Source organism: Pararge aegeria, chromosome 6, assembly GCF_905163445.1.
Source record: "Pararge aegeria chromosome 6, ilParAegt1.1, whole genome shotgun sequence".
NCBI lineage: Eukaryota > Metazoa > Arthropoda > Insecta > Lepidoptera > Nymphalidae > Pararge > Pararge aegeria.
Genome location: NC_053185.1, coordinates 11049479 through 11076647, shown reverse-complemented (window position 1 = coordinate 11076647; position 27169 = coordinate 11049479). Strand labels below are relative to the sequence as shown.

Below are 27169 nucleotides of genomic sequence, written 5' to 3'. Positions count from 1 at the left end.
AACAGTCTAAGATGGTAACAGGCAAACTGTTCGAGAGTACGAGTGTGATATATATGAGTATGAGTTGTATTAAACCCTAAATCGCTTGGTACAAAGCCAAGGCCGAAGCCTCTCTCCAGACAAACATGCTAGCACAGGCAATGAGAAATATCTAGTTAGACAATAAATGTTTGATATAGTACACGTATGTGGATTCCATTTGATTAGCTAATGAGGTAGTTATATATGGACCAAGTAATCATAGTTCACATTTAATAGTCACCAATCCAACAGGCTGTTAGTTAATAAGACATACAGATTGTGTGAGACATGTGTGAGATAGATTCAGATAGTCGTGCATGTTAAATTATTATCATACGCTAACTTCTAGTGTTACGTTTGGCAAAGAGGAAGGCAAACTAAATATAAATTTAACTCAAAAATAATAACAGCCATGCTAATTTGATAGCATTCCGTAAGGTTCGCCGGTTGTTGTCTAACCCAGTGGTAGACTCTGAATAAACCAGTATCAACCCGAAGCTCAGTGGTTATTATGAACGACAGCGCATAGTTTAGTTAGTAGTGATAACAACTAAGACACCGTGAGGTACCTCTGCATTGTTTTGAGTCTCAAACACCTTAGTCGATACACCTTAGTCGTGACTAAGGTGTATTGATTATACTCCAGTATTTATTTTAAAAAACCCACCAACTCAATTCATGAGTATTGGTTGTGAATGAAATAATATGTGTAATTGATTTTTGAAACCTATTTACTAATTCAATTTCCGAACCGGGAGTTGATCCTGCAACAACCAACTGAAGGACTAAGCGCACACCACTGCGGCACGGAAGGTCGGTATGATATGTCCAACAAAGCTGGCACGTGCATACGTACACATGTGACAACGCATTTACGTAATACCAATTTACTATCATCGTCATCATTAATTGTAACCAAACTGAAAACTTATGCCTCGTATTCATTAGAATCCTTATTCATATTATAAATGCGTGTGTTTGTTTGTCCTTCCATAGAGCCCTAACTTAGCAACCAATCACGTTGGTTTTTTTCGCATGGAGTTAGTTGAAAGGTACAATGGGATACTTTTATCCCAGGAAAACAAAACTAGGTAGTTGTAGATTTTTTTTCGTGCTTTGCTTACTTAACACACGCGTGTCATTTGCAACTGCTTTTGTTTCTGAAACTAATGACCGGTTCGGATGGTTTTCACAAGATACCCGTCAAACCACTAAAACTTTATATGAGGTTTTATTATATAAAATCTACGTGTAGATACAAGTTCAAGCAAATGATGAATTATGACTATGATGATAATCAGCCAACGTTTTCGCAATGTACTCATATTGGGGTTACGGTGATTTATTCGCTAAGACTTGATTAAAATAACGTGTAGTTTATGTTTCTAGAAGTAAACAGTATTTTTTTAAGTAGACTCTATGTTATATGAAAATGTTAGATGAATGATGAACCATAACGGTAACCTATATTGATCAGGCATAATGTTATATGCAAATGGTATGATTTGATTAAGTGTAGGAAGGTACCTACCCAACGTTACAATGCATTTATAATCGTGAACGTATACATACATACACAATGACTATACACGTATCGCATTCACATGCTAATAGAATAAACTTTTGTAAATACCAGTAGGGTAGGTGTTCCTGTATCGATGACATTGCCGTTACTCACCTGAAATGAATGAAATTTCCGTAAGTAGCGCCATTATGCAAACAATTTATCAAACAAACCAAAATAATTTTTATTTTAAGTTTGTCTTTCTGTGATCGCTTCAAGCGATAACGTCGCTTTTGGGCATACATAAATATATATTTTTTATTATGTTTTGTTGACCCTGTTTTCTTTTATTTTGTGCAATAATGACTTAATCATTCTATCTATTATTTGTCTACAGTACAAGCTACTTGGAGCGTGTTCTCAAGTAAGTAGTTACCGAGTTTCTGTGTTTAATGTGGACAGTTCGAATTCACACTAATATCATAAATGTGAAAGTGTGGCTGTTTATTTGTTACAAACAAACATACACACTTGTGTTTGGCCCAAGCACTGCAGTAATCTTAATGATATTGGGAGAGATAGTTCGCATGTCGGAGACAACCAAACCAAACTTTTGTTTGGTGTGCGACAAAAGTATTGATATTCTTTCATTCATACATACATTTGCTGTTATCTGTGTGTGTAATAAGTATAAGAATAGTTCGCGAAGTCTTAATGGCATATTTATAGTTCCGCTAAGATTGCTTTCTAATATCAGCCCCTACAGGGGTATTAAAGTCCTTTTTTTGTAGGTAGTTTTACTATAAAAATCTACAACGTTCATTAATATAATACTTAAACGTTTTTATTTTTAAAACAAGAGGCTGTAGATAACATTTTGTACGAGTACTTCAAATTGTTTACGATTGCTAGCATTATAATAAACTTTATAAGAAACACATAAAAACCATTGTTGGTAACTACAATAAAATCCTTAATTATTAAGACAAACACTTCAGACCGAGAAACCAGACCGACTGTACTTTAATAAATACTTTGTAGTGATATATCTACGTACGCTAATTCACACGTAAGGTTAACACGTCTCATGATATCAACTCAATTAGAAAAACTCTTGAACATTTGGCAATATATATTTCATCATGCTAATAATAGAGTGCAATTAAATATGTATTACGCGTATGAGTTAACAATGCACTTTAGCGTACCAGTGTTGCATTACTGGGCAATGGTTGCGGTTCGACGGGGCATAGCGTCCGAAACCGCTCTGGCAGCGGCCCAAATATTTTTCGCTTGCCCGCTCGCGACCGGGATAACTCGCCCTATTCACCTGAATCGGAATACATTTACATTGCACCGTAGCGAGATAAAAGCAATAATGGTCCCTGAGGTCACCGAGCTCAGTCGAATCTTTGTTGTTCACCTTGCAGCTTGCATTTTTCACCAACCATACATGTTGTCTTCGATCGTGAGAAGTAAAATTATTTCGATCGAAGCATGTTAAAGTTAGTTATTGCGTGTGACTGCTAGTTTTTTTTTTCTTATCTAACACTGTGTAGGCTCATTTAGTTTACTTTTTCGAAAGGACAGAGCTGATGACCACCGGTTGATTTCCGGGGAAAGGGGAGACGTAAACCCCGGATTGCCTCCTGTGAGGACACGGTCCTCGGCTCCGGCCAACGTTTCGGTCTGGGACTAGGGCTTAGTCCGGACGCCCCTGTAAACGCAGTAAGGACTGGGTCCGAGTGAGGTCAGATATCGGGTAAATATTAAGGGGAAATATCAAGGGTCGGTGCTACAACTTTACTCCTTTCATTTAATTTCTATCAGCCGTCAACTAACTTTTACAAACACAATCCTTTTACACGCATATCCTCTCTTACACAATGTATCCATCTCTTCTCTGTTCTTCATATACTTCTTTATACGTTCATGTTATAATATAAATTCTTCTGGTACCATGGTTGTCTTCTGTTCGCATTCCATGACCATACCTTGTAAGTTTATTACCCCTCATATTTTCCGTTTACTATAGGTATATAAATTTCCCCTTATATATTCGTAACTTATCTTACCAATGTGACTAGCAACGTAGTAATTGCTAGAAATATACAAAATAATCATTCAATAAGTTTATTAGCCTACACAGAATACAGTTCATCGCTTGAATATTAGATAACCTATAGGGTCGGACATTACTATTCTTATCGATATTGGTGTGCATTGAGATTTTTCTACAGATGTCAGAAGCTAACAAGATGTCAGATAAAAAGGACGAATAAAAGGTATTAAGTCTTTAATAAATAAATGCAAAATGCATACCTATACAATTATTCGATATAACCGCCAACTAGGTAAACAATCTAATTATTGATTTGCAAGTTGAATTTGATATCTAACTCTTCAATTTTGTAATGAAAATATGCGTTTTTATTGCCTAAATTTACTGCGTAAAGTCTCAAATTCAGATTCATCAAAAAATGGAGAGGCACTGCTTATCACATGTTGGTATTTTATTTTATTGGGATTTAAAAATGTCACGGTCAAGCTCATATTGTGTTGTCGTCTGTCCAGCAAGTGACGATCTACCACCGAGCAAGGGTTTTCCGAGGGTCGCGATTTATGCACCGTGACCATGTTGAGATACTTCAAGACAAACTAGTTTCAAATGATAAATTATCTTAAATATAAAGGGTCAATGAACATACAAACTATAACCGACTACAATAATCTATTGTTGCCCCCATCTACTTAGGATCAAACTCTATATAGAAAAGGGAGATATAAGTTTGAACGTCGAGTATATTGTTTTAAGTTAGCATTGGCGAATCATTTTATATTTACATCACAACAATCAAAAAGAAACAAAGGTAAGGTGAGACAAGCTTTAAACCAGTTTAAAACGAAGGAGACATTCAAAATAAAAAAAAATCCTACATTTAATGATCGCAAATACGATATTATTAATTATGTAGCAAAATAACACAAAAACCACACCCATATAAAATGCTAGTTTCAATATATATATATATAAAACGACTAATATTGTCATTTTAGAAGTAGGCGAGGAAACTTTTTTTTAAGAGGCCAATATTCTCTCCGTAGGCAAAAATCGAAGGTTTCACCACTCTTATTGTTCTTATATCATATGTATAACTTATTTACTACTATGTATAGTACCTACTACAAGTGCTAGTTCAAGCTTTATACGTAGGTAGATTTCCGTGAGTTGCGGCCGATACGACAGACGCGGCAAAACGGCTTTATGCGTAGCGCTACCAACTGTCCTTGGTTCGTGCGCAATGCCGACCTCCACAGAGTGTAGAGACCTCAAACTTCTCACGAATGCCAACATTTAAAAAAACAGGGTTCGTACATGGTTATTCTCCCGTCATTCTGAATTCCGTCTAAGCCTAGATTAGGCGTCACAGGAGGCGTCAGATCGGCAGTTCCTTTTAGCTTGATCGAGCACAAGTGCTCTCAGGCAGAGCTTCGAGCTTGCAACACTCCCGGGTAAGCTTTAATGGCATAACACAATGACGTGTGCGACAAACTAACTTTGAATGGGTGATTTTAGCATACGAATATAATACAAGAGAGACCATTTTTGTAGCTCATAAAAATTATATAAAAAGTATAAAGCGAATTATGCAAACGATCTACCTATGAAATACCGATATATATATATATATATATATATATATTATATATATATATATATACTTTTAATAGTTTCAACCTCTGCACTAACATACGCTTATTATTAAAATAAATTAAGTCTTTGGCAGTAATTGAAGTCTGTTGAAGAAAACCTTGATGATGATGTACCCTGCTATAAAAACTTATATTATAAACAACAAATTCAACGATGTAAATCGCGATATGCGGTCGGATATTAATACAATACAGGTACCAGATGCATAAACCTCTTGAAAGATGAAGTACCGTACTACATAAACATTACTGCTCTAGTTCGATACAAAGAGCCGAGGAGAGCTTTAATTCTTTTAAACAACGCGCCGAAATTAGCATCAGCATAATTATGCACATTTTTAAATGTATCTACAAAGCATAGCTTCTGTCAAATAATTTGCTATTGGTATCATAGCGTAGCGGATTCTACATGAAAGGAACCCTTCTTAAACCCTCTGAATTTCTTGGAGTCAATATGTAACAATAGTTTAGCAGTACTTTAGTGGAACCTACATAACATACCCTATATTAATATTACCATACCATTAATTCATCTATAAATTACAATCGAATTTCAAACTTTATCAATGCGATCCTACAAAGTAAAGTGGTATTGGATTCCATTTTGCTGGGACGTCAGATGTAGCTTGTTTTTCATTTATGGTATTTTTAAATTGTTGTGTAGCATCAATAGCACATTTAAACGCGGCCCATGTTTAAAAAGGTTCGGCACCTTAAAGGTGTCAAATGCGTGAACAATCTTATAATATTTAAGTATTAAGTAACGGATTTTGAGGTTGTATACTATTCCGAAACAGCTCGACCAATTTTGTATTCAATTTGTTACGTATATTTGATAAGAGAATAGCTCGTTCAGTATATTTTATACCGATGAATGATTAGGATATATCCCGTTATTTTTGGTTTTTTTTTTTAATTTACGCATCAAAAATACCTTCATATTTAATGTGGTGTTGCTTTTCCGGGCAGGACGACGTCTGCAGGCGGGACCCGTGTTATCACATAAACCCATTACTGGCCCACTACAGAGCACGGGTCTCCTCCCACAATGAGAAGGGGTTAAGGCCGTAGTCCACACTGGCCCAGTGCGGTTTGGTGGACTACACACTCGGGCATGCAGTTTTCCTCAAGATGTGTTTTTCCTTCACCGTTGAAGCAAGTGATATTTTAATTACTTAAAGCGCACATAACTTTGAAAAGTAAGAGGTGCGTGCTGGGAGTCGAAATCTTCCCCTCCGTCAGTGTAGTCTATCTCCTACCTATCCTAGCTATTACCGCTTCTGCTTCGCGGGTCCCGTAAGTACTTATTTATAGATACAAGCTCAGTGAATCTAAGAGTTACTATTTCAAAATCTTTCCTATTGGTTAATTCTCGGTACTTAATTTATATTTACACAAGATTCTTTGATTTAAATACAAATTTTACTATTCAGAGCAGTACAGTGTCAGTAAGGAGTTTCCAATGTTCATTAATAAATAATTAAGCAAATCGCTTGCTAAATGCTGATCTAACTAGACCACAGCATCCTTATAAATTAGTTGCAACTATTGAGTTGTAACATTGTACAGTGTTGTGTTTTACCTCTCATTTCCTAATGCAACTCCTTCTCCGTTTAATAATTTTGAATCAAATGACTACAGGTCACGTAATACATTTTTTTTATTCCACTACAAATAAGCCCTTTACTGCAATAAAAAATATGTTGTGCTATATATAATCGAGTTCAAGTTAAGTTAACGTTACGCTCCGTAACATAAACTTCGGGAATCTTTTGATTGAACGGAACGGACCTGTTAAAAAGAAATTGAAAGTAATCGATCGTTTTGGTACATCCTTGTGGTGTTACATTTAAAAAAAAAAAAACTAGTTGTTGGCCGCGACTTCGTCCACGTTTATAGCTAGTTAAAAAATGGATAAAAACTTTCCTTCAGTAGCGAGTCAATGTCAGCTTTGCCAAGATTCGTTTAGCTGTGAAGCAGTAGGTACATAGGTAGCACAAGCTACTTTAATATTCCCCGAAAAGGCTTTACCAGGGTGCTTTTCTTGGATAAAACGTCTCATGCGTCCATCTTTTGGATGCAATCTATTTAAATAAATCAATAGATATAATGTCAATACTTAAGTCAGTTAATGTCAGCTTTGCCAAGATCGGTTTATGTCCGTTTTCTATATTCAATCTATCTGTAATCTCTTGATAACATGCTTAAAAATGTTTTTTTTTATGGGTATGTTTTGACAAAAATAGCGTTGTTAAGAAAGATTACGTATGGATTGAATATTGATAGTGGACATTAGTTGTTAAGCAGTAGGTACATAGTAACAAAGGCTATTTTGAAATTACGCGAAAACGTTGACAGGATGGTTTACGGGATAAACAGACCGTCTCTAGGATAATTAAAAAAAAGCTATTAAGGTGCCAAATTCCCTCAAGATCGGTGCTGTGGTTGAGTCGAGCATATCTAACAAACATACGGACAACGTATAGATATCATTAGTACGGAAACAAATTCACTTTATATACAGGTTAGTAGCAATGATTGAGTTAACTAACCATTGCTGGTACCTACAGCTAGCCGTGCCGTCGACGAACGCTTGCGCAAGATAACTTGCCAACTGGTTCGCCTTCAGGACTGTATGAGCACCGTACCAAATTGTTGCTGATATGAACAATTAAACAAGCATAATTTAATAACTGACACCGCTTTCTAAATAGTTAAGATGTCTACCACTGATCACTATAGCCTTTATAATAAGATTTAACCTTAGAATTAAGAAAGTGCGATGGGTCGTCGTTTGAAAGTTTGAACGGGACACATTTACTTATAAATTAGGTACATATTTTCTCGTGTGTAACGTTTTATACGGCGGATCAGCCCTGGTTTTGGAGTGCCCCAAAATTAAGCAGTCTTAATCTTCAAGTCTTTTGTTTTTCTAGTAAGTTAACAAATTAAAAAAATTATAACATTTTTAAACGCTAGTTACCAAAATACACCGGTCAAATTAAAACCCGTTCTAAGTCCTAGCTCAGACACAATTGCCCATTTATCCTTAGGTTGCCATGAAGTTGTCCTCCTCTACGAAAGATGATAGAATAAATTTAAAAGATGGACACCATAATATATAATATGTTTCATATGGTTACAGTAAATTTATAGACACGTATAAACTATTCGTCTGGACGAATAGTTACGCGAGCAGGTACAGCTAGTGAGTACAGGAAGTAAAAACATTGCAATTTAAATGAAAGGGTGGCACACTTAATTATATTAAAACAATGTTAATTTATATTAATAGCGGAAAGCAACGAAGGTGTATGTGTATGTATTCAAAAATGAGACTATCATTAATTTTAGTAATTAAGGTAACTGTACATTAGAAGTTTCCGACATTCATGACAAACGAGTGTTTTATAGTTTTCAAATAAACGTTTCCGACGGCATGATTTTTATTTAAGAAATTTGGCTATTTGACAGTTTTAGTTTAAGTTAACTTATATATTTGACGAAGGCATATTAAATACAGTAATTTTCTACGTTCCTTAAAACTACTAACTTTTGCCCGCGACTTCGTCCGCGTTAATTCCGGTATTTCACCGTTTGCTTTTGGGTATTAAAGAGTACTTTAATCATATTGTAGCAAAATAACTTGTATTAATCAATAGTTTTTACAGCGCACGCCAGGTAACGAATTTTGTAGGCAAAATTTTAAAGGAGACGTAAAATTTTGTATTGCTTGAGAATTCTAGCACATTCCCAAGAAGACCTATTCGTTTATATCGCACCTACGGAGATCATGAAAGTAGCGAATTTCATCTTGTTTCACTCAATCAGTCAATAGCGTGACCTCGATATCAATGTAAACAACGTACAATGCCTTAACATTCAACGAACAAAGATTATAGCAGGAAGACGAATCATAAAAACAAACCAATAAATAATTAGTACTATCTTGTTGTAATTAAATGAACGTTTCTCTGTGATTATTCTTGAACTTGTTATTGGATTCATTGTTCTTTTTCCTAGCCAAGGAATAGGTAGAATAGTTACCTGCATAGTTTTAACAAATCCGGTTTTGTCTGGCGTAATTCGAATGGCTCATGTTTTAATAACTATATTACTATACTTATATTATAAATTCGAAAGAATGTTTGTTTGTCCTTAATTTACGCCCTAAATTAGCTACCAATCGGCTTTGTTTTTTGGCAAAGAGTTAGTTGAAAGGACGTAGAGTAACAGAGGCAACTTTTTATTCCAGGAAAAAAAACGATTCTAATAATAACCGTAATGAACGTGGACGTCTTAAGAACGCGGGCAACAGATGGTATTATTGGAATATAATGAAAGAGAGTGTCCAAAGAATAAACAGGCTGAAGTGGCAGAAAGCGGGTCATGAATGTCGTAGAACCGATGGCCTTTGGGGCAGAATGTGTGATGTAGGGCTAACAGGCGTGCAGGTAATATATATCTCTATTCGTTACTCGTTTTCTATCTGGAGATAGAAGAGATAACTTTCGCGTAGTGCGTATGCTAGCGCTACTGGAGTGGAGACGGGAGCGGTAAATGAAGTATCACATGACTACTAGTGCCTTGGACATATGATTTTAAAAAGGTAGCTGGAATCGGCTAGATGAGACGTCGGTACGTCTCGGCATGACGAGACAGATGGTTTTTAGAGAAACGATCATCATTTGAAGTAACCTTTATTTCAGTTTTCACATAAAACTGACGTAAATGAAAAAACTACGACCCTTACTAATGGTATGACTTGAAATCACATATACAAGCGACCCTAAAGACCATAACCTTTTTTTCTGTTGTCATTAATCTATGGTCCGATTTGACTTTTAATGTAAACACAGCTAATGTTATTGTTAACAATCATGCATATTATTTATGAAAACTTTGTTCAGTTATTTCTCTTAAGTATATCCCAGGAAAAAGTTAGGGACAAAAGGATTTCCTTGTTATCCATTCTATAGTACCCCGTTGGCTAAGTATCCCTTCGTTAATTAGTTTCGTATACAGTATTATACTGTCTGTTGAGTGAGACTATATATAGAAAGAAGAAATATATAGAATGCAATATACTTTTATAATGACGCTGTTATTGTTTTTGGTTAATTTTCAAGATGTGCAAAAATAAATAACCTGCAATACATTTTAACAGCACATATTTTATCTTTGTCTATTTTTAACACTATCCACAATTTTTTTTTTTTTTTTTTAAAGTAATAGAATATTACAGTAGCTACTGTAATATTCTATTAGATTTTCAATATGATTGGGTGAACATTTTGGTCATAATACCTAATAACAATCGTCTAGTTACTAATGAATCGTTACGCTTTCACATCACGATTAACGATAGAAGGTTGGGATTGAGAATTACATACTCGTGAGTTGAAGAGCAATCAAGTTTGAAGGTTTAAGTCCACTAAAAGTTAAGGTCAAAATACCACTAACGTATTTGTTTGTGTCTATAATTTTTTCGGTAGGTAAAGAGTTATATTAAAAAACTTAGTCAAGTGCGTGTAGGGTCACGCGCAGTGTAAGGTTCCGTAGTTGCCTGGCAAAATGCGCACTTGAAGAGGGGCATTTAGCTTTCCAAGAAAAAACTAATATTATTTTAATTGAATTTTTTTGACATGAATGAGTCCATCATTTTACATGGTTTCTTAATTTGATATTAAGTGACTTTTACTTCATTGTTCTTATTCCAATACAAGTGATTCCTTGACTGCAATCTCACCTGCTGCTAAGTAATGATGCAGTCTCGATGGTATCGGGCTAACACGGTAGGGGTATCAGTACGCTGAATCGCTAAACAGCACGTCTTTGTCGATAGTGGTAAATAGCTTGACACTGTAACTGTTGTAAACTTGTAAAGTCAACTTAGTTAAAGTTTTCCTACTAACTTAGTTTTATAAGTCTTTAATCAAATTATACCTATATAACAATGTCTGGGGAAATATTAATTTGTTAAGAGTCAAGAGTCCCCTGACTCTATACGAATTAATATTTACTTTGAAACTTAACATTTCGCAAACAGTTCTCTGAATCGAATAGTTCGGAACTCTTCAAATCAGGTATAGGTAAAAGCGACATAATAATGCAAATTGTGTTTTGTTGTTCAAAATGTATTGAAGATAACGTTTGCAAACATCGGTGTAGGATACTTTTGGAATCAGAAGGAAAAATACACCATTGCCAATTCGAATACCTACTGATTTACTGACAATTACCAAAACAAGTTAAGGATTAAAAATTGATAAAAACAAATGAATGTTTGTTCAATATTCTAATAGCTTTCATGATTTAAGTCTAATGTCTTAAGAAAGGGAACAGTTTATAAAGTTAAGTTGGTAATTTAGTTACGATTTTCAGATCGGATTAGACTGGAAAAATTTCTTATTGTAAAAGCACGCATTATTGTAAATTTTGTTTCAAAATTATAATAGGGAATAAATTTCATTTTAACAGTGTTATTCTATACCGCTGTACTTAAAAGTTTTAACGAATTGCGACATCAGCTTTGTAAAAACTTTCTGAGTGTGGTTTGTGGTCCCTTTGTCGTTTTAATATTATATTTTGTTATAAAGGATGCTAAAATCAATCATCGAAAGTACCTACTCTTGTTCATTAATTGATTCTCCTTTGTGTAAACTCGTACATCTTACTCGACTCAACTTTCATCTTAAAGTAAATATGTCCTTTATTCTAATATGACACAAGGAACTAATGTTTGGGTTTTCAAAATAAAGATGAACGTGCGTGCCGGGTATTCAACTCGGTGCCCGAAAGGAAAGCCGAAGCCTTGCCCACTAGGATAGCACTGCGTATTTATTTTTATTTTGGCGGTCAGATACTAGGAATAATTGGTGGCAAAAAAGAGACAGACCGTAAAGAATTTGTTTGATTTGTCCCACTGCTTCCGAAAGGGGACAGATCAAACTTCTTTTTCCTATCTGCCCCCCTAAGAAAACAGCTTCCCATGTCTACAATGTCCTTTACTATGAACTTCTTACTTTCTCTTTTGCTTTATGTTTGCGTGCAATAAAGTAGTAAGTTCTTCTTGAATAGAGAGACTATTTTTTTTCTAAATTCCTCTACAAGTTAGTCTCACCTGGTGGTAAGTGATGTTGCAGTCTAAAATGGCAACGAGCCAACCTATTAGGGAGTATTGCAGTTATATTAAAACCCTTTCTCTAATTCGTTTCTACCCGACATCAGCCCGTCTTTGTCGGTAGAGTGGTAACTAGCCCCGGCCAAAGCCGCTCAAGAACCACACCAGAGAAAACTCTGAATTAGTCCCTGCCGGGACTCCAACCCGAGACCTCACACTTAAAACTACAGCGATCACCGCAGCGCCAGGGTGGTCTTCCAGAAACTGACCTGAGCTTTATGATAGTAAAAATTGAAGTCTTAATTTAGTATATATGTTCTGAAATTCTACAATATAGATTAGGAATGCAAATTATACATAATGGTACTCGTGTCGCAGTCAGTTGTGATACCGTGGCGTTTAGTTCGGAATCTGCGACTGCTCTTGGATCGATGCCAATGTGTCCAAAGATTTCGGAAAGATAAATGGTGACATATACCATAAAAAAGCACTCGAAATAATATCAAAATTAAAAGTTTTCTCGTTATATATAGGTGAACTATACTGTGCAAATCCCCGCTTGATCATCTAAAAATAATATGTTATCGTGTGAAAAAAATATTTTAGAGATAATTTGACAGATTATACCGCAGGTACATAGAACGGGCAGCGTTTTCTGCCCAGCATTGATTATTGGCAACCCGTTAGGATAGGCCTTTAATACAGCAGTGGACTGTTATAGGCTATGGATGATGATAGATTACATGGAATCTTATAATAAACTTAGTACCGTCATATACTGCTGCAAACTTAAATCTGTTAATAAGTATTGTTTATCTTTTAAGACTTGTTGACTATTTTTACCGTAAGTGCTACTTTCACCATGGTAGGTACAGGTTTTTATTTGCAATTTACAACCGGCACGTAACCGCAAACTATACACAAGGAAGGAAGTAAACAGTACAAATGGGTGATGAAACCGCAGAAAACAGTCAAACAGTTAACGCCTATTTATGAGAATTCGGTACAAGTAAGCGAAGATTAAACTTCACTGCGAAACTTAAAGAAGCTGAGCAATCCGAGTTAAGTACAGAGTACATAAGTATAATAACTGAAATAACGTAAAACGGAGTATTAAAACTGATGTAGTTTTTAATGGGTCTATTCCTATGTATCTGTTTTAAAACATAATCAGACCTAATGGTGTGTGTCCACCAAATGGAAGCTCAAGAGAACAAATGAACATCGCAGCACTGACGCGCAAAATTTTACACAAAGAAAGTAGGTGGTTCGCTCATTTTACCCGGTGGCATTATGTAATGTCACGAACATCTAGGTTTGTTCAGTACAAGGTGTTCCCGAACGAGATATTTTGCCATTATGTTATGAGCTGTAACTAAATTCAAATTTTATGATAATATTATACGTGCTTCGATCCAGTTTTCCAATGAGTTTTCGCATGTATAATAAAGATATATATTTTTATATAAAAAGTTGTTTTATCTATATTTCTGCATAGAGAAAAGACTTGCAATCTGTTTAGAGACCTACCTTCGTGTCTGTACCGTATCCATTTAAATATAAGTTTAACTAAGTAAGTAACGATTTGAAATACATATTAAATTACGGTATTAACATCGTTACATTATACGTTAGTATCTATAGATATTATTAAAATGTTCCTTTCCAAAATTAAATTTTAAATTAAATCTCTGTAACTTAGTTATTAATTATTATTTTTAGGAATCAATAACAACCATAAAATAATGCGAGTGCAATTTGGCTATACATAAAAGGAAGCTGTCAATCTTGTTTTGTACTGATATTTCTTTTTTATTATTTTTCATTTTCGTTCTATTAAAAAGGAGATAAAAAGAATCGACAAAATCTTAAACTAATAGCAGTTTTCCGCTTTCCTTTTTAATGATTTTCACTCTTGATTGCCAACAATGTAAACAAATAATCAATATACATACCTAGGTATATTATATTGAAAAAATCGTTAAATGAAGCGGAACCAACACAATCAGCTTCTGGAAATTGCTACGAGACAAATTTAATAAAAAGGGCCTGAAGTACTGAAGACTTTTACTGAACATAAAACATCACAAGCGATGACGAGAACTGAACTTTTATAAGTGAAACATTTATCTTAAGTAATTTCTTCGCGTTTAATTTTCACGAGTGACGAAGTCTCATGAAAGGAGAGTGGTGCTTTTGAGATATACAATTTTCTACTTCACAAAGCTTATGCATTAAGTTTTGCCGTTTGAGTTATATTACTTTATGGAATAACTATCAATAATCAAACAGGTGACTGTGAGTACGATAGGATGGCAAATAAGTTTTCTTGAAACTGTAGTTCATATTAATATTATAAATGCGAAAATGTGTCCGCTTGGTTTGTTGGCTCAACCAGAGCACGGATCTTAATGTAATATGCTTGCATCCTCAAGACGGTCATAAGATATTTTAATCGCGGAAAAGAAACCGGGTAACATTAACAGCTAAATCGATCCAGTCGAAATTTGCAAAGATATAACTTGCATTTTAGTATTTTTATCCCGGTGCAAAAAAATAGCCCGAGGGATCAAAGATACGCGGGCAGCTGCTAGTTAAAGAATAAGACTGTTACTTTAATAAAAAATTAAAGTCTAAATTTATATAAAACTCATTTAAACCGAACAAGGAAATGTTTCCAATAAAATATATAACTCCTTTTCATCAAAGCAACATTTATACTACTCATCACGGAAATGCAGCTAAACTTGAGCATTTTTGGCAGGGAACCTCAACACACACAATTGTAATGGCAGACTTGGGGCCCTGCAAGAACGGAGCAGCCTGATTGCTGTATTCTGACCCACACAATTCAAGATGATTCGCCTGAGATGGCCTAACCTAACCTAACTTAACTGCCTCATTGGTGTACTGGTTAGGGTGATCAACTACGGATAAAATGGTCCTGGGATCGAATCCCGGGTTGGGTGAAGAATTGTAGGTGTACTGGTTAGGGTGATCAACTACGGATAAAATGGTCCTGGGATCGAATCCCGGGTTGGGTGAAGAATTGTTAGGTATTGGGTTTAAAAAAATCAGAACAAATCACCACCCACACCGTGACTTGGAGAGTGATATTAATGGTTTTAGCCCACCAATCTACGTTTGAGTAGCATGGGGCTTGTGTCCATCAGTGGGACGTTAATGGGCGGCTATGATGATGACGATAGAACTAACGTTTACGGTAAAATAACGTGATTGAAAGAGATGATGCAAGTAAAAAATAATACTTTTACTTAAAATGTCCGATTAGTTGTAATTTGCGTCATCAATTACGACACCAGATATGAGATTCTAGGTTTAAACCTCTTAAGGTAATAAGCATACGACAAATTATTAATACCGAGTTTTTAAAATATGGTATAATAACGCAGACTTATATCACAAAGAAGTCTGAAATATTTTAAATAAATGATAGAGCAAAGTTAATTTAGAATTTTCGACTTGCTGAATACATTTTATTGATATCGGATTACGTTTATGATTATAAAGCTGAGAGAATCTACTGATAAATGATAATAGATATAAGATAAATCTGCGTTAGAAAATTAAATTCCAGGCAACAGGGAACCTTTTAATAGCGTTTAAGTAATTTTCTCGTTTCACCTTCAAAGTTCGTAATGATCGAAATAAGTAAGTCGTTAATAGTCGCAACAAGAGCGGCTTCGTTACCAGCATTAAATTAATCTATAACTTTCTCGAAGCTCACAACAATAGGGCCGGTTTTAAAGTACCCGGACCGACAAACAAATTATGAAGCAAACCGAGTAAAACTATTTTTCATTTGACGTCAAATATATATAGACTAGCGCTTGGCTCCAATCGCATCTGAGCCCTAAGTGTGAGATTTTCTACCTACGTTTACTTATACGATCGCGTAAAGTTTACAACGTTTTATGTGGTATCGAAAAAGCACCAGTTAGTAACAAGCCTGTGTGAAATTTCAAGACAAAAATGGCGGCAAAAATTTCAAGAGCGCCATCTAGTTACAATATTGGGATATTGTAACTAGATGGCGCTCTTGAAATTTCACACATTTTGTCTCCGGTTCTATCTTAACGACAGATTAATATCCAATCTATAATATCAATCTATTTTATTAATAAAAAAAATACATTTAATTACATTTACGACTAGAAACTTCCTTGTGAAAACATATATAATTAAACGTAGACTCAGTCAATAGATGGCATATTATATATAATATGAGGTCTTAGTTCGAGGCTACCCATTAGTGACTAAGCAGCGACTCAAAAAGGTACTAAAAGTTGTCTGTAATGGATACTTCATATTACTGATTATTATCTAAGTCTCTCATTCGCAAAAAGGGGATACAACTGTGGAGCGGAAAGCCGAAGTTAATGATTTTCCGCACAGAGCATTAAAAAGCGAGTGTCGGTTAGAAAGTGCATAAATAATAGTGGAGCATTAGAGCTCAACGTCCGTTCAACAGTGTAATTGAAGAATCTTACAACGTCACAATCACGCACCGTTTTAATACATCGACCAATTAGACCTGCACCCCGTGTTTTTTTTAGCAGGAAAATTCTTATGGATTAATGGTCACCAAAACTCCCAGGGTGTTAAAGTAGCCTAGGTCACAGGAACGCTTTCGCACACAATCGCAACCCAGCCTTCGGCACCCACCGAGGCAGACCTTCCTCCGGGAGCTCAAAAGTCGCTACACACCGTAAGATTAGACTGGCAGCAATTGTTAAGTTAATTTAAGTAATTTATATGTTTGGTTGCCCAGATAAAATCTACTAACTAACGTTTATTATACTTTAATATACGTAACGTTTTTTTTTTTCCTTGAAAACTTTAATTTCCCGCCAGTTATTTCTGAGGAGTAAATAATTTTCATAATACAAACTGAAATATACTTAAAAGATGGTTTTTCAAACTTAAATAATAAAACAGAATCTTCCGTCAGATTCTCTAAATTCAGAAACAAGTCTTTCCTAAGAACCGTAATTATCATTACTAGTTTTACTTAGCATACAGTCCCCTACGCACAACCTTATTTCCTTAATGTGCCAATTATCAAAGGATTTTCATAGTAGGTACACATTTAATAGCACACATTCCCACCCTTTGGATAAAAATTTTCCTCACTATTTGAAAAATCCTCTAACCGAATCCGTAGTTCGACGACTAGCGTCCACGGATGGGAGAAAAAAATTGCGTTTTAAGTCGGAATAATCACTAAACGCGCTGATCTGCGCAAGTCGCATGCAGGACGCAAAGGGGTGTGAATATTTTAATTGGAACCTGACTACTGCCCGCCATTTTTGTTTTTTTTACCTGTGTATCAATAGATGGTATCAAAAAACAAATTATTATTATAAAAGACAAATTCTTTTAAAGTGTCAGGTTTTAAAGATAAAAGTTATCAAATATTTCACTCAATAAAATTAAACGTATGAATTGGACCCAGAAATGCTTATCTATAGTTATCTAGACATCCAACCAGGGGCCAACGATATAATATATACTACGTTTTTCCCCATCCACTGTAGGCTTTAAAGGTAAAGGAGAATGAAACGCTTTCATAAATTCTTGGGTCTAGTTCTAGAAATATAAAAGTAGTGACAATTAATGGCTTCTATTTTATAATACCATCACAAAAAAAACTGCGGACAGGACTAGGTATGTCAATCAGAAAGCAAAGTAATATAAGATTTTGTAAAAATGCAACAACCCATACCAAACAGCTGTCGTTTTTAAGTCTAATTCACGACAATTATTCACACAAATTAACGCGCAAAGTCAGCATATGTTACGAAATTCTGCGTGTACAATACACGCAAAATACAAGCACAAGCTTAAAATTATGTACACAAGCTTCAAACAAGAGAAAAAAAAAAAATTTTTAAGAATACATGTCTTGAAAAAACAAATAATATCTAGCTATCATTTCATACATTTGTATTGCTTAGCCACTAATTGAAAAAAAAATGGCGGACTTAGCACTTTCCACATGCGCAGGTTTAAATCCTTATTATGCCCTGCGCTTTATGATATAAAACCTACGTAAGCGTACCAGTGTAGATAAAACTCCAAGAAAACTATTTTGGTGCCCCCGCTATTCACTATCGCACTGACGAAGTTACGGCCATTTTGAAGTATAAAATAAACACGCGTGTAATTGATCTCAGTGATGAGACCCAGAACATTCGCGTTGATGCCACTTACATTATACCTACCTATTTAAGTGTAAACAGCTTTCTGGATAAGTAGGTATGCAATACGTACCAACTTTTGTGCTACTGCATAGAAGAAACCCTTACTAATATTATAAATGCGACAGTGTGTTTGTCTGATTGTTGTCCATGCTTAGCGCCCTAAATTAGTTACCAATCAACATAATTTCAGTCGCTGAATTAGTTCAAAGAACGGAGAGTAACGGCTACATTTTATTCAAGATCAAACAGTTTCCATCAGATTTGTGAAAACCGAAATAAACGTGTACGACGGACGGACGTGGACGCGGGCAATAGCTAATGTTTACTAAAAGACAATATAATTTAGAACTGTGGTTATACACTTTAGCAGATTTGCCCAAAAAAGGACCCTACACCTAGGGTTATTTTTCATGTGACTAGATTTAAATGTCTGGTCAAAGGACATTCATACAACCTTGGAACGCAAATTTCACCCCTTTAGTGTTGGATTAAAAAATTGCCTAGGTCACACCTTGTTTAATCCACTACCGGTTGGTGCGATCAAAAAATCCAAATTTATTTAGGCGTTCCGAAAATTAGTCCGTAAAAACTAAAAATATCGAATTAATGTTTTCTCACTCATATTCTATCTATAGGATAGATAAAAAATAGTTTGAACGAGGCAGTTATTTCGAAATCAGAGGAAGACAATGCAACAACAAAAAAAACCGACTTCTTATTTCTTTCCTGTTGATATCAAACTAAAAGGGAAATATTTTATTTATAAATCAAGCTTAAGCAGTGTGCGCTAAAACTACCTCCCAGTCGCGAAATAATATGCAACTACTACAAACTTTGATAGGAAATGTTGTTGAACATCGGTATAGAGAAAACCTTCATCATCTGCATAACCTTTTCGAGTGTACAGGCGTGATGTTATGTTGTATGATTGCGTAAAAAATATATATATATTCAATAGCAGTAATCGCGATTGATTTGCTATCATTTTTGGAGAGTTCTGATGGCTGTCTCCATAACTCTTTATCAAATCTATATGAAATTTAAATACGACCATTTCGGAATGAACTTCTATTAAACATAAGAATGATTTCTGCAAATCCGTCTTTGAATGACGGAGTTAAGCGCGAACAAACATTTAAAAAAAATGAAGGAAAACGGTTAAAATTAAGTAACAATCAATAAAATGTATGAACCTGATGCCGTGCAAAAATTCGGTGACAAAGATTCGGAATCATACGATATAACGCAGAACGGCCGTTTGCGTCCTCTGTGCTATTATTACCCTATACGTACTGCAATCACCAACCCTTCTGTCATACATTGCGATTATGGTCTAAGCGTCCCTATTGCTCCAATAGTGTACCTACTTTACAGTATAAGGTATTGATTGATGATCAATGGGATGTCTATTGCACTGTATCCGCAAAAACTACTTATACAAAAAAGCGATACATATTGAATCGTATCTAGATACCTACCTAAAGAGTACCTACTCAAAATCGTAAATTGCCGCACCTTCTGTGAAGATTCTCCATATTCATTTCAGTGCCTTTTACCGTATTCACGACATGTGTAAGTCGATACCCACTCACTACACGCATTGAAAGGAGCTTCAGCATCCTATAACTACCTACTATCGATCAAAAAATAAGTTTATAAGCAAACGGTGATGGTCCAGTGAATAAGACTTCGCCCTCAATTTCGGGAGACCCTGCTCTATTTACATAATTTTTTAAGTAAATAGATAACAGACAATATATCAACTTAACTAATGTCCAAGCGCTGCGTGTCTCACAAGTAAGAGGGGCATAGAGGAGAGACTCGCCACGCTACTCCAATGCGGGTTGTCGGAATAAAACTCCCCATCAACTCGTAATAGGTTCATAGTGCTTACCGCCTCAGGTACGTCGAGAATAAAAAAAAACAGTCGGTCAATACTGAGCAAAGCTTATGTAAATCTCTAACGATACTTTTTTTTATTTAATAGCATGAAACCCTTAGCAACCCATAACATTTTATTCTCTAGAGTTCCTTTTAGTTAATGCTTTTAAAATAGATATCTGCTCGCCCTTTTGTTTTAACTGAACACAACATTTTTAATGCAAAATTATTTAATTTTCCCTCCCAAGCATCCTCTCTAGCCTCCTCTTTGATCTTCTAAACAATAAATTGTTTCGTAAATAAGTACACAGTGCCTGTACCGGTTACCCATTACCGTTTAAATTGGCGATGGAACTAAAAAAATAACGTTATGTTTCATTATAATAGTTCACGAGCGTTCTAAGTTCTCTCTGTTAAGTTTTCTTGGAAGCTCGCTGAACAATGGCTACCTGCGTACAAAATTCAACAGTCCCAGGTAGACGGTTTAACTAAAGTAATCGCGTCCGTGAACCCAACATGCGGACAAAGGGTGGCATGTGAACAATTTGTCCTTATTACAGACCGCAGCGTGTTCACCTTGGAGCCCTGAGCGAGTTCCTTTAATCTTCCCTTCTGATAACTGATAATTACTCTTTGGACGGTGCGTCAGTAGTTACTTATTTTAAAAGTTATAAATTAACAAGATTGTTAAGGCTCTAGTTATCAATTTTAAATTTAATTAAAACTACCATCCTCACTAATATTATTAATACGAAAGTGCGTGTTGTTTGTCCTTTCTTCACGCCCTAACTAAACAACCAATGAACTTGATTTGTAGCATAGAGATGGTTGGAAAGATGGAGAGTAACAAAGGCTACTTTTTATCCCAGAGAAACAAATGTAAAAACCTGTAATAAACTTGGGACGAAGAATGCGGGCAACAACTAGTTACTAAATAATAATTATTAATTTATATTCAGTCCATTATAATTCTCTATATAAAGGTATTAAATATAAAATCGTTCCATACTGTGTTCGTATGTAAAAGTGTCCATCATTCCAAGCCTAAAGAAGAATAAGTTATTTACAACTCGTCCACCCCAAAGGAAATGTTTTATTTCCCTTTTGATGTTTGCTTTTGCGCCGGTTAAAATAAGCTTGGTAAACTCATAAATTTCTAACTCACAATAAATAACATAGTAATGTAGGTACATCGATGTATGTAGGTATAACTTATGAGAAGAGAGATACAACATTTTATGAGACCGTTTATCGACATCGACGCGTCTGTAAGTTTTCAATGTTGGCAGCATTAATGCTGCAATGACCATTATAACCATAACGCCATATTAACATGGCAACATCGAAATTCAAGTTGGTAGCTCTGTTATTAAAAATGGTAATTAAAAATGAGAAATTTACATTTTAGATTCAGCTGAATCTAGTGAAAAAAATATGCTTAAAATGTTAGACCTTACATTATATTCGAGAAGACTTATTACGTATACTTGATACATATTTTACCTACACTTATTTTACTAGGTATATCTCCATAGTAAGTAAGGGCAAGAACTTCCTACCGTTTTGGGTGTAGAAATTTATACATAAACTGTAAAATAAGTATTTCTTAATTTTCAATCGAAAGCTAAAACCTTATTAAACCTAGATTGGAAAAAAAAAGTTTTTAGTGTGTGCTTACAGACACCTAATACCAAAATTTCATGGTTCTAAAACCTAAGCGGTATAGACTTTGAGTCGATAGATCAGTCTAACAGGACGAGTCTTTATAATATTATAAGTCTCTTGTTTAATAAACATAGATTTACCAAAGACCTCAAACATTTTGCGAAAAAACGTGTAAAGTGACATAATAGAGTAAGTAGCTACAATTACTATCATCAAATAAATAATTTATAAACTTCGGCCGTTGCCCGAGTAGCTTTATCTCTCTAGAACTGACCTAAAAGCAAACTAGTTATCCAATTCATAAATAAAAAAAAAAGCTTGCTTGTTCCTCCTCTAGCGACACATTTTTCTAAAGCCATAACAAATACCACTCTGGCGTGTTTTATTTTATTGTCCTACCCAAGTTTTTGACCTTGGTTACGATCAAAGACGAGAAGCCTTGGGAGTGTTGCCTATTTTTGTAACCTCAAACTAAGGAAAGTTCCGACACAATAATGCACACAATAAAAAACCTGAAACAATTAAGCATTGACGCGTTTAAATTAAAAATAACCAACAAAACAAAGACGTCTCACCGCTCCACTGTAGCAAAAATGTAGGGTGACAATTTTTTACAAGCGAGTTCATGGGAAGCTTCTAGTCACATCATGAGTATCAATATCAACCCATTACGGTAAACTACTGAGGAGGGGTCTGCTAAGAACTATAAAAGCACAGGCTGTAGTCGACCGCGATGGCCGGGCAGATTATCACTACACATGCCTTAAAAACATTATGGAGTACTCACAGGCATACGTTTTCCTTCACTGGAAACAAGTAATATTTAATTGCTTAAAATGAACATATCTTCGAAAAGTTAGGGGTCACCACGAAAGGGAGCATTTAACCACTAAACTATCACCGCTATCTCTCACTGTCGTAATAACAAGCATTAGTTGTAAGCCTAATATAGGTAGATACTAGATATAGGTTACAAACGTTTACTATCACGGTAGATGAGTCTTTCAATAACAACCGAGACGACTATTATGACTGCCCTGTTACAATCAAATATACTAATAGCGTAGGCATTGTACTGCTATTATCAATATTATAAATGTCCGTGCGCCCGTTTGTTTATTTATTTATTTGTTAACTATGTTCAGCTCAACCGCTAAACCGATTTTGAAGTTTGGTGCAGATATGTTGTAGAAAAAAGGGTGACTATAAGATAAACACAAACATTCGTATTGTATTTTTAAGTCTTGCATGTATATTATAGAATTAAAATCGGTACTTTTGAAGTCATTTTATTGATACCCTCGACATCATGTGCTATTTCGCATCTCTAAATATATATATAAATATTTACTTATTTTATATAAGGTTAGTTACACAAGGATTATCGGGTGCGAAGTCGCGGGTAATATTAGTTGGTCAAAAAAATATTAATCTGTCCAAATATTCACAAGATTACTTTATCTTGCTCTCTGAGTATACTTTGTAGGTATAACATTATTGTATATAATATTAAATGATACAAGAACTCCCTTTGAACGTCCCTTTTCGTTTATCTATGGATCAACAGGTTCCAATAAATAATAGTCAGAAAATTAACTAGTAAATAATTTAATGCATATAGCATTTCATAATTAACCTTCTCATCTCTCTCAGATCACGTTGACCCAAGCTTAAATGGCAACAATTATGGAAAATGCATATTGCGGGATTGGGCTTTCTGTTTTGTAGGACAGGGTTTTAGATCTCAGACCCTTCACACTGCTTCTATAAGCGTTGGGTTCGCGACATTATTACCCATCACATGTGAGTTACCATAACGGCAGCTGGCAGCTTAACGTGCTGGCCGAGGACCGGAGTAGCGGACATTATTAGTTTGTGCGATGGTTATAACCTTTAGTTTCGTATAAGGTTTCTGTACTACTTTTTATTTAAATAAAAGTTCCGACAAGATCACTAGCTATATATAGCTATTATCTGTTTTATGTCCATAATACAATTATGATTTCAATCGAAGTTTTTGTTTAGTATCGAAACAATATAACGTCGAAGTCAAAAGGATCTAATTTACATAATATGACAAAGCTTAAGTTTGTCTACACACAATACAGCTAGAGCTTCCAGCGGAACAATAAAAATCAGTAGTACAGACTGTAAAACTTTAAACCGAGCTAGACTTATTTCATTATTTCAAAGCATTGCCGTAGAAGTGAGGAAACTACATTATAAGTATCTCGTGTAATAATAGTCGGAATTTTAAAGAACTTGTAAATCATTACTAGTGTTCTTATCTCCTGCCCATCCACCGATATTCCCTCGTATTTCTTATCAGCGGCCGAAGTGTTTATTTAGGTATTTTAAACAAATTTCAAAACGCTCAATATGAAATATGTACTCAAATTAATATAAAATATAAGATAAATTATATTAATGTAAAACATCATACAAATGTAGGATAAAATGGTCATGAACCTTGATCTTTTATGTAAATATTGCACATCAATCAACGACCTTCACAATAGATTTGCCTGGGTGGAGACGAGGAACGTAGGTACAATGTATCTACACTTAGTTACCGTCCAAAAATACACATTTGTTTCACGATAAGAAATGGATGTTGCAAACTAGATACCTACTATATTTACTATAATTGGTTAGGTCATATCAAAAATATTGGTCGGAATTTATATTGCAGACAGGTTTGCAGGTAGATTTATAAAATAAGCTCTACGAAAGTCTACCTACCTCTAAAATATTCCAATCAAATCATATTATATTTCGTTAGGTCTCAAAACAGACCTATGGTTAGGCTTGAATTTTTATTCCATGCAATAACTAACTACCTATGGGAATCGTAAACCACGCGGAATAAGCCGTAAACAAAAGGCTAGTAGGTAGGATGATTAATATATTATGCCATAGGAATATGTTTAAGCAAAAAAATGGGTAGGTAAGTAGGATCCTTTAAAAGAAATCACTAAAGATCCCTAGGTACGCCGCCAACAAAATCCTAGTAGGTAGGTTGATTAATCTTATGCCAGCTATAGGTACATTTGAAATGTTTAAGCAATGAATGGATAGGTAGGATACATTAAAAAAATCTCTATAATCCCTAAGCACCCATTTGAATAAAAACTTCTTCTCTCTGTTGCAGCAAAGAAAAGCTAGTCAGGTACCGTTTAAATATTGTTGTCTTTGAGCGGTCCCGATTTCGAATCAAGAAATTATGGTAGACCTATGTAGGGGGATATTTTCATACTGTGTTTCATCAAACTGTTCCGTTTGCCGTTTGCGAGGGGAGGCGCAGATAAAAATACAATCGCAATCCGCATGTGCTAAATAATCGAGATGCTTTGAGTGTTACCAATCCTCTAAAAAACTATTAATGATATCTTCAATTTACTAATTGTACGTATGTATACTATAGGTATGTAGCTTTAATTATAGTGAGTAACATTTATGTATGTAAGTACTTCCCATTTGCGTCTCTTTCGATCTCGTATAACATGCCCTCAAAGGGAACAGAACGGCAACAATGGATTCATTCACGGTTCAATGTCACAACAATGAATCGTCTGGAGTAGTTACCTACTAGTTGGCCAGCTGCCGATCGCAAATTAACACTGCTAGTTATTACTATAATCTTTATAAGTTACTGTTAGGTTAATGCACTCTTAAATTGTAAACAACACACATTACCTTTGTATAGCATCGTAATTTCCTACCTACCGATTAGTATTTAATGTTTATTGCGAATTGTCAAGAACAAATACAAACTAGAACCTTTCAAATGTGATTCAGCACAATTCTTCCTAATAGTAGTCACTAGTCAGGTTCTGACACTAAACTAAATAGAGCTAGTAGCGAAGTGGGTATGTCCTTACTTGTCAACTTCATTCCATTAAAGCTACAATAACCTATTGTTTTATTGTTAATTTGGGTAGCTTCGTTGTTTATTAATAACGTTAATTAAATATTATGACATAGTGTTGACAATTGTATATATTATATAGATATCTTCTTCAGCGATCGGAGATATTATTGTTAAAATGCCATGCGCGTAGAATTACTCCTATAGTATTTTATCTAGACATTCTAACGTAACAATCTCAAAGTTATCAAAGCGAGCAGTGGAAAATGTTTAATTAACAAACAGTTCTGGAAGTGTATTATAATAAATCTTAATACTCACAGGATAGTACATCCCCTGCGGCGGCAAAAAAAAGGCCCCTGAACCCCACAGCTTGCCGTTTATATTTACTTTGTGTTGCACAAACTACACTCAACAAACGCCACTCAATTGGGCGTTGACTCCACACCACAACTTTTATGAACTAGAGGTAATCATGAGTATTTAATGTACTAGTTAACAGTGAATAAGATGAAATTAAATTGTAAATTTTTAGGTTATGTAGATATAGCGCGGAGGAACGCGCTATAGCACTGAAAGCGGTTGACGTCGATGTGCAACAACGGACGGGCACGCGTGGCGACTCACCGAACCCATACGATCCGCCATCTGTGCGAAAGGGACAGAGTGAAATTCCGAATGGAGCCGGATCGGATCTTTGATGCGAATGTGTCGTCTCTTTCTAGCGTTTATAACATAACAATACAAGTGATTTGCTACGGTTTTGCTTTGGTGTATAAAATTGTTTTGACTTTTTTACTTTTAGAACAAGTTAATAAAATAATAATATTAGAATTATTAGTTATAAAAATAATCTCTTAATTCTCTAATGATAAATTAATTATGTAATGATAAATTAAGTATGTGTTACATAGATAACGGAGTCTGTGGAGAACTGTGGGTAGTAGGTAGGTATCTTCATATTATCTACCAATATTAGCGTTCGAAGCGTTTTTATATTATTTGTAGCAAAATGGTGGAGCAAGGAATGAGCGAGACGCATTAATAGATGCTGAGGCCAGTCTTGTTTGGAGTATATACCCGTCTCTCTGTCGTTTTGCCGAGAGGGGCGGAGATCAATGAATCGCTCCCGGGCTCCCGTTCCCGGCGTCATCTCAACTCGTGTGCTG

General features: G+C 35.1%; 1 protein-coding gene across 4 annotated transcripts in view; it reads right to left on the bottom strand.

Annotated features, from left to right (window-relative positions):
• The window catches only part of LOC120624793 (RNA binding protein fox-1 homolog 1-like), a 77681-nt gene extending 51078 nt beyond the window's left edge, over positions 1–26603 (bottom strand). For 3 of the 4 annotated variants that reach the window (XM_039891529.1, XM_039891530.1, XM_039891532.1), the window contains exons 1-2: positions 26322–26603; positions 1655–1699 (exon numbers count right to left, since the gene is read on the bottom strand). In XM_039891529.1, the coding sequence (XP_039747463.1) occupies positions 1655–1699; positions 26322–26333 (57 nt within the window). In that variant the 5' untranslated portion in view covers positions 26334–26603. The remainder of the gene's footprint in view (positions 1–1654; positions 1700–26321) is intronic. The other variant, XM_039891531.1, reaches the window with a different exon arrangement.
• Between the last annotated feature and the right edge of the window lie 566 nt (positions 26604–27169).